The sequence below is a fragment of the Uranotaenia lowii genome, unplaced genomic scaffold (assembly GCF_029784155.1).
Source record: "Uranotaenia lowii strain MFRU-FL unplaced genomic scaffold, ASM2978415v1 HiC_scaffold_525, whole genome shotgun sequence".
Lineage (NCBI taxonomy): Eukaryota > Metazoa > Arthropoda > Insecta > Diptera > Culicidae > Uranotaenia > Uranotaenia lowii.
The window spans coordinates 16,321-25,083 of record NW_026598451.1 but is presented as its reverse complement, the minus strand read 5'-3'; the positions used below and the strand labels follow the sequence as shown (position 1 = coordinate 25,083).

Sequence of the window (8,763 nt, the reverse complement as noted above, 5' to 3'; positions counted from 1 at the left end):
ATTTTATTTGAATTTACAAGATAAGAAAATAAATTTTATTTGAATCGTAAACCTAATTTTTCATTATGATTTCTGAATATGTTTTTAGTTATGCTTGTGGTTCAAATGAATTAGCTTGCTAATGTAAGTGAGTAAAACATGTTTTTTTTTCTGAATGAAACGTTCAAAATATTTTTTTTTTGTTTCTGTATTCGATGTTTACTTTTGAGCTCGAACTCACGGACATCAGCTCAGGAGGCAACTGGTTCACCAACTGAGCTATATCACAAGGCCCCATATTTTTTGAAGCTTCATGAAAAAAATAGGCACAAATAACTTTAACTTGAATTATTTGTACTTAGTACATATACATTTTTTCACTTGTGTATGCATTGTTCAAGCAAAAATGTAATAGGAAAAAAAATTGGCATAAAAATCCCTCCCTCCCTCATGAGGAGGTTCTTTCTACGGCCCTGACAACAACCATTGAAAAAATCAGAAAACTTTCCGATGCAAATCTATTTTACGATAATAAAACTATCATTTCAAGTTGATTTTAGGTCAAATATGTACTATCTAGTAAATAAAACCCCTTCTTTTACTAGGAGCACAGTAATGCTTGGTTCGCAAACAGGTGTCGATTTTAATTAATTGATCGGAAACGAAAAAACAAATATTTTATATCTGGCTATCGTTAGCATAACTAAGTGATGTTTTTTCAGTGAAATAGTCGAACAATCGAATGCCAATACAAAACCGAAGTCTTATTTTTGAGGAAAACATCACAATTTTTTTTCAAAAATACACATAAAAGAGTGATTTTGGGCGATGAATGGCTACTTGATGGTATTCGGTTTCCGAAATCCGACATGACCCATTTGGCTGCCACTCTAACCTTTATATTGCACATATGTACATATTATTCTCATCTCAATCAAAAAAATCTTAACTTGTATGATAGTTGACTGATTACAATCACCCTTATTCTGGTTTACGGCGTATCTGCCTTTCGTTCGAACGGATACTTTCGATCGAATTCGAAAAAGCTATTCTTGTTTTCGTTCGAACGCGATACGTTCGAAGTTGGTGTTACCAGATGAAATTCGAAATTTTGGTGATTTTGTAGAATTTTGTCTGTCGAATTGGAGTATGGAAGAAAATCAGCTAGGAACTTGCAAGCGCCCCAAAGACAAGGGAAATTTCATAAACGAATGGATCTTGCCTGCCAAAAAATCATCAAGACCACCAGCAGCAGCTAAAACGGGTGTTAACGAGATGGCACACGAACCGGAGCCGACACGAGCCGGTGTTAGTAATTCTGGTAATTCTCAGTTGCTCCTGAAAAGTTATTTCGCCTATGATAAAGTTACATCTGTTTCGGAACTCGATATGAAATCCGGTATAAAAATTAATATATCCTCTAATAAATCTTATATAAATTTCGATTTGTTTTTTTTTTCATTTTGAAAAAAACAATTTCGTAACATTGATCCCGTGAAAGTTAATCAATTTAAACGTTTGCAAAATTGCCAAATTCCATAACCGGTCATTTTTTTTAAATGGATTGCACCAAAGGATGCAACCCCGTCCATAATCGGTCTTATTCAATGCGGAATTTCTCTATGTTCATTTTTCTCCTATTCAGATGCAAAATAAATTTGCATTGCATGAGAGTTTTTCAATCAAACGCCAGCGATTCGCAGCATCAGACTTGCGTTTGTCAGGCGGTGGCAGAAAAACGTTCGATCGAAAACGAGAATGCACTTATTCGTTCGAACGAACTATGTTCGAAAGATCGAACTGTTTTCATTCGTTCGAACGAAAACAAGAATATGAAATTGCCTTACTTTCGAACGAATGCCATTCGATCGAAAACGAGAATAAGGGTGAATGTGAAGAGCTTAGTGAATCAAAGCAACCGAAAGATTCCATTTAATTCAATCACGGTATAAGAAAAGTTCATATCTTCTAGATAGTAACTTGCTATCGAAATACCGGTATCTGAACTTTTCTTATCCCATGGTTGAAATTAAGGAAATTTTTCGATTTAGTAGAATTATTCAACCAAGAAAGCTCACAACACATTTTAGAGTGTGTAGCATTAGACTGAGTCGATTTGGGGTCATTTTTGAATTTCTCAAACCCTGGGGTCTAAAAAGCTTCGTCTTGGTACAAAACACATCCATGATTTTTTGTAGAATTTTTAAGTAACGTTTACATGAGTAAATTTGAACTTTTAGGTTTGTATGGGAAAATTGAATATTTTGTTCTGAAAAATCAACATCGTTTTTGTTTCTTCTGTGGAACCCAGCCAGCTGACATTTTTTGTGCCAATTTACAAAATTCCTTAGGGAAATTTTCCGCTGAACAACTTTGTCGAAAACCATAACTTCGTATTTTATTAGGCAAAAAGGTTATTAGCTGTTTTACAGAGGTTTGTCTTTTCGCATTGATAAACAACAAATTCAATTGACATCACTGCTGGAGCCTCGCGAAGTATTGCAAGAAAAGTCGTCATGCAATACCTCGCTAGGCGCCCTGCAGGGATGTCAATTGAATTTATTGTTTATCTATGCGAAAAGACATATCCGCATTCAACACCTAAGATATTTTTTGCCTAATAAGATACGAAGTTACGATCTTCGAAAAAGTTGTTCAGCGGAAAATTTCCCTAAGGAATTTTATAAATGGCACAAAAACTGTCAGCTGGCTCGGTTCCTGACAAAAAACAAAATCGATGTTGATTTTTCAGTACAAAATATTCAATTTTCCCATACAAACCTAAAAGTTCAAATTTACTCATGTAAACGTTACTTAAAAATTCTACAAAAAATCATGAATGAGTTTTGAACCAAGACGAAGCTTTTTAGACCCCAGGGTTTGAGAAATTCAAAAATGACTCCAAATCAACTCAGTCTAGTGTAGCATGTTAAATGGGCAACAAATTCATTCAAATAAAAACCAAATTACAATTGAACTATACAACTATAACGAGATATGTTTATTTTCTTCAAATACATCAACCTTAAATTTGAAAGGTGATTGAATTCACCTATTCAAGCGCCTCACAATCGCTCAATATGCAACCAGAGGCCGCCTTCGGAGGTGAGCACCGAACTGTTGGCCACAATCTTCAGTGGAACCGGCGTTTTGGGGGACAGCCGGAACCGGAAGTTTTTGAGCAGCACCGCGAGCCCAACTCGTGCCTGCATCATACCGAACCGCAGCCCGATACAATTCCGGGGACCTTCCCCAAACGGAACGAATGCCATCGGATGTCGGTTGGCCGATTGATCGGGATTAAAACGATCCGGGTTGAAAGTTTCCGGATCCGGATGGTACCGGGGATCATGATGAATCGCGTAGACCGGGAGGAGGACCTGGTAGTTTTTCTGGAGGGTGACGTTCATTTCCGGGACATGGTAGTCTTTGGTGGTTTCTCGCAAAAGATTCGGCAGTGGAGGGTACATCCGAAGAGATTCTGAAATGGAGAATTAATGGGTAAAATCTGAGGTGGAGATTTTTAAACAAAAAATTTTCTCACCATTGATACAATTTTCAATGTATCGCATCTCGTGAACAGCTTCGTACGTCAGGGATCCATGTTTTTGCAGAATTTGCAAAACGTTTTCCCTCGCCCTAGATTGTACTTCCTGATTACGAGCTAGCTCATACAAACAATAGCTCATCGTAGTTGCGGATGTTTCAAATCCTCCTACAAAAAACACAAATGACTGGGCGACGATCTCGTTAATGGTGATCGGTCCTAGCTGACTGGAGTTGGCGTCCTCAAGAGGTTCAGAATTTTTCAACTTGATCATCAAATCCATAAAGTCATTTCGTTGTATGTTATTCTTTTCTCGATAATCGATCGTGTCCTCTACAGCTTTGATGAAAAATTGTGCAACTTCAGGGTCAGTAGTTCTTACGTTCAATTTTCTGGCGAGACCTTTGAACGTTATGGCCATCATCCTTCTAAGAAATATCATCGGTGTCATTGACAAGGCTTTTCTTCCCATGATCCTGAAATCGGCGTCCGGATTTTTAAGGCTATTACACTCCAGTCCAAAGGCACAATTTCCGATGATATCGGTGGTGAACCTCGCCAAAAAGTCTTTCATCTCCACTTCAACACCTTTGGCAGCCTCACATTCCAAACACTCGATGAATTCATCTGATACTCGAACCAATGTTGGAAACATCATTTTCATCTTTCCGGATGTGAAAGTCGGCGTCAGTTTAGATCTCATGTTTTTCCACTTGGATCCCTCCAATGTCACCAAATGGGCCGAAATGGGATCGGCCTTCTCGTTGCTGTACAAACCTCGATCATGGAAGTACTGAAAGTCTTTCACGAACACATCCTTGGCGAAGTCCAGATCCAAAATAAGTGCAACCGGGTTCACGAAAAACCAAATTCCACCAAATTTCTTTCCAGAATCTTTAAGTTCGTTGTACAAATCTTGGGCAAGCATGGCCAGATGTCGTTTGTTCATACCTTTCAAACTTCCGAACGGGAAGCTGGGCTCCACGAACGGAACATTGCGTTCCTTCCAATAGGAATATTTACCTCGGAACCAGAAGAATCCGAGAGCGACCGCCAGCAGAATAAGATAAACTATCATTTCGGAATCAGTTGATGACCTCCCGGCTAGAAAACACCTTTACGACTGGTGCGCGTGCTAGCCGAACCGAAACGAATTGTTTGCCTCTTTTCAATGAAATCATTCGGTGAGATAAGCTTTTTTTTTGTCGTTGAGTGAGTCATACGGCGCTCATATGATCAATACTGTCGAATTCGTTTGGAGATTAGATATGAATGTTTCTAAATTTATATTGCCCGAAATATTGTATTAGCATGATGAAATTGTTTATAATTGAGCTTATTGAATTACCTTGTTGATTTAAAATTGATTAACTTGCAGGTTTTAGTCACCAACTGTCAACTACTTGCATGATAGTTTGATAGTTTTTTTTTATCTGTTCCATTCTCTTGAGCAAAATCAATTAAGTTTTTCTTATATTTCTGGAAAATTTATCAAATAGTTTTTGTCAGATTAAAATATCCAAGATCAAAACCTTATAAGCTAAAATGGTTAATGTACCAACGCACTGGAAAACTTCAGGCTAAGGCTCAACTCATTTGAACAACTTCAGTGCACAGCTCAACGAACCAAAAATTCGCGTTATCATCCAATGACCTGTAGGGCATAACGGCCACCTTAAGAAGTAACTTTATTGTTTCGTGTTGAGACTCTAAAAAAGTCTATTTCCTAACGAGCTGAAACTTGAAAAGTAGATGAAAACGTTTAAAAATGCATTTTCACACCAACACCCACACACCCTCTGGGGCAGTATAGGCTTTATAAATCGAAGCATGATGAGCAGCGAATTTAACTTGATAAGTTACACAGATTAACTTGTTTCATCTGACGATTTGGCCTATTGGTTAGGTATCGGCTAGGTAATCAGAAGACTTTTGTTCGATTCCTGGTCGAGGCGAATTCTTACTCGGTTACCATTCATGATCGATGCATTTTGCACTAAACGGTGAGTTGTAAAGGGTGATACGGTCAAAATTTGGTCAATATCAACTTGATGTATGAAATGTTAATGAAAAAAAATCGCCATAAGATCATCAAAGCTTATTTTCAAGAGCTCAAAAATTATAATATTTTCGTCACTTGAGAACCTAGTTGGTTTTTTTTTAATATTTATGTAAAGATAATAAGAAGACTACTGGAATTCATGATAGCCCATGATTTTTGTCTAACCGGTTTATCATATACTAAGAGTTGTAGAACAATAAACATCAATTAAAGATTGTTAACTCAGTTTACTAAAATACCAATAAAGATGTGGTCTGTTTGAAAATGTATGTTTTGATGACTTTATTGTAATGAGGAGCTTTAAGTTAACTTTAATAAGTTTAACATGTCCCGCTTTTTTTTTTTAAAAAAAAAAGTCCTGCCGTCCCGCTTTTTAAAAAAAAAATTTCTGACAAAACTTTTGTGGTAATCTTGTTTCCTGTAATTTTTTTTCTAATCTTCTTTTATCCATTTATGATTTAAAAACTAGAAGTATTTTTACATAAAGAGCATGACTTCACCGATAAGGCTGTAATAATTAAATAGGTGAAACTTTAATAAAATTTCACTGACTTACACTGATAAACCTAAATTAAGCCTCAATAAAATTTAATTAGTTCAACACAGAAAATATAATGTAATTCAAATATTATGTTTTTTATATTTTTTTTTTCTCTATCAAAATTAGCAACCCTTTTTCAAAATTTATATAATTCAAGAATAAATAACTTGTTAAGTTTTAAGTTACCAGATTATTGTCAGACACATTCGGACCGGGCAAATCCGGGCAATTTTTTCTAAAAACCTGGCAAAATCTTTGCATCTGATTTTAAAATTTTCAACCCAAAATCCTGGCTATATCCGGACAAATTTGATTCAAACCACGGATTTATTCAATAAAAACAAAAAAGAATAAACTTGAAAATATACTTTTTAATCAAAACACATCAGCAGGTTTTAAAACGTATTTTAGACTTCCGAAAAGCTATTCAAGATTATTCATGATTATTTAGATTAAACTTGCTATAAACTAACCGTATTGGACTAAAAAAATCTAATAACTCAATTTTAGTTTTTTTGATCAATTTTGGAAATTAAATGAATATATAATCTTTGCAAAATCCATGCTTTTTTCTACGTAATCCGGTCAACCAGGCCGGACCGAACTTTTTCTTAATTTTGGGTCAGATACTCGGGCAAGTTCGAGTAAAACTAGACAATCTGGCAAGCTTAACTTAGCATCACTACAACAACCTGGCGAGGAGAACGATACAAAAAAAAGAAAAGAAAAAAAAAGATTCATTCAGTAAACGAGTTTTGGGAAGAATGGTTCTTGTGTTGTGAAAGTAGTGACAAAAATTGTGTAAATAAGGTAAATGTTTATTCCGGTATTGTGAAAATACACGGATTATATTTCGAGTACGACAATGGCGCAGTTGGGAGAACTTACGCCTGGTAAGTTACTTTTATTTGGTAGAGTTTCGAGAAATATCGTGGCGCTTTATTTTCGAAAATGGCTTCTCCACGGAGGTGGCTTACGAGAGAAATAAGCCGCAACGTTCAAGAGGTAGACTTCGCTGAGAATTATTTATGTTTTAAAGAGAAAATGTGTGAAGGCCAATGATAGATTCTACACGGAATAAAAAAAAACATTATATGGAAATTCAAGCGGGCCCAAACAAGTTTAGTGAAAGGTTCTGAAAGTGGAAGGGAGTGAAAGGTTGTGAAGGTGTTCAGAAATTCGAAATATGCGTTTGTTTTGGAGGTTGTAGGTGCGAAGGTTGAGAAAAACAGTGTAAACGTGACGTCGAGGTAAGGATTTCTTTGGATAGGCTGTTTCACGGCAAGTAATGATTGAATATCTCCAACCAAGTTTCCGTTCCAGGAAAGCTATTCCTCCACTGTATGCAAAGGGAAACCTTTTAAATTCCGATGAAAAGTTTGGAAGGTGAAATATTGAAATTTGTGGTTTGTTGAAGGTTTTGGTTTTGATGAAAGATTCAAATGATAAAAAATAGGTTTATAGTACTCAGATGAAAGACTCTGATTGATTTGACTGCGATGAAAAAATCGGTGATGAAAGATGAAAGACTATTATTGCTTAGAAAATGGACTTGGTTCCGATGAAAGACTCGGTAAATGAAAAATATTAATTCATAGTTCGATGAGCGATTCAATTTATAAAAAATTGGTTGATTGATAGTACTCAGATGAAATACTCTAATTGATTTGATTCCGATGAAAGATTCGGTGATGAAAGATGAAAGACTCTTATTTAGAAAATGAATTTGGTTCCGATGAAAGACTCGGTAAAGGAAAAATATCAATTCGAAGAAAGATTCAAATGATAACAATTGATTGATAGTAGTGAGATAAAAGACTGATCTTAAAAATAATATTAATTTAAAAAATACTCTAATGAGTTTCATACCGATGGAAAACTTGGGAAATGTAAGAAGATTTCTCATGCTTCGATGGAAGATTCGAGTGAATTGAATTGGTTGATATTTTAAAAAATATTTACATGAAGGATTAAGAATATTCAGATTATGACTGAATACTGTTAATTTGCTTCCGATGAAAGACTCAGGAAATGAATAATATTAATTTGTTCTAAGAAATACTCGAATGAATATAATTGATTAATGGTTGGAATATAATCCAGATAAAAGACTCTGAGTGACTCAATGATAGATTTTATTCCGATGAAAGACTTAAGCACGAAAGATGAAAAATTCGAATGATGAAAAAAATTGGATTGACAAAAATCAGAAGAAATGCTCTGATTGATTTAGAATATGGAGATCAAGATTGAAAAATAGATTTGGTTCATCGAAAGACTTGGGTGAAATTATACTTATACTGCACTGACTTCAACATTTTCATGGAAAACTTTCAACTAAATTAAAAGTCTGATAAATTTGAGTAAGGAAAAATCACCATTTTTTCGAACTTCGATGGTCTGTTTTATAAAAAAGTTATTCGAAAATGCAATTTTTTGAACAGATCTTGAATCCCAAGCAACCAAAAGTTCCGCGTGCCCTTAAAGTTCGAATTTCGCTGAACAAAGGTTCCAAAGGGAATTGGTACCGAATTTTCTTGAATGCGAGCATGATTGTTTCAAAATGTTCCTTAAATAGCCTTTCTGTGGCACGTCGCGTCAATCGCATTACTGAGCATTAAAGTTACAAAAAGG

General features: G+C 35.4%; 1 protein-coding gene across 1 annotated transcript; it reads right to left on the bottom strand.

Annotated features, from left to right (window-relative positions):
* Positions 1–2,988: 2,988 nt before the first annotated feature.
* Positions 2,989–4,659, bottom strand: LOC129760238 (cytochrome P450 6a2-like). The gene is made up of 2 exons (XM_055757844.1): positions 3,524–4,659; positions 2,989–3,460 (listed from the first exon to the last, which is right to left on the bottom strand). Exons 1-2 carry the CDS (start codon positions 4,602–4,604, stop codon positions 3,045–3,047), a joined length of 1,497 nt encoding a protein of 498 aa, XP_055613819.1. The 5' UTR covers positions 4,605–4,659; the 3' UTR covers positions 2,989–3,044.
* Between the last annotated feature and the right edge of the window lie 4,104 nt (positions 4,660–8,763).

Bases quoted from the DNA above. Each gene is read 5' to 3' on its own strand.
- LOC129760238 (XM_055757844.1), bottom strand. From the start codon at position 4,604: ATGATAGTTTATCTTATTCTGCTGGCGGTCGCTCTCGGATTCTTCTGG. The intron at 3,461-3,523 runs GTGAGAAAATTT...TCTCCATTTCAG, and splicing joins CATTGAAAATTGTATCAATG to AATCTCTTCGGATGTACCCT.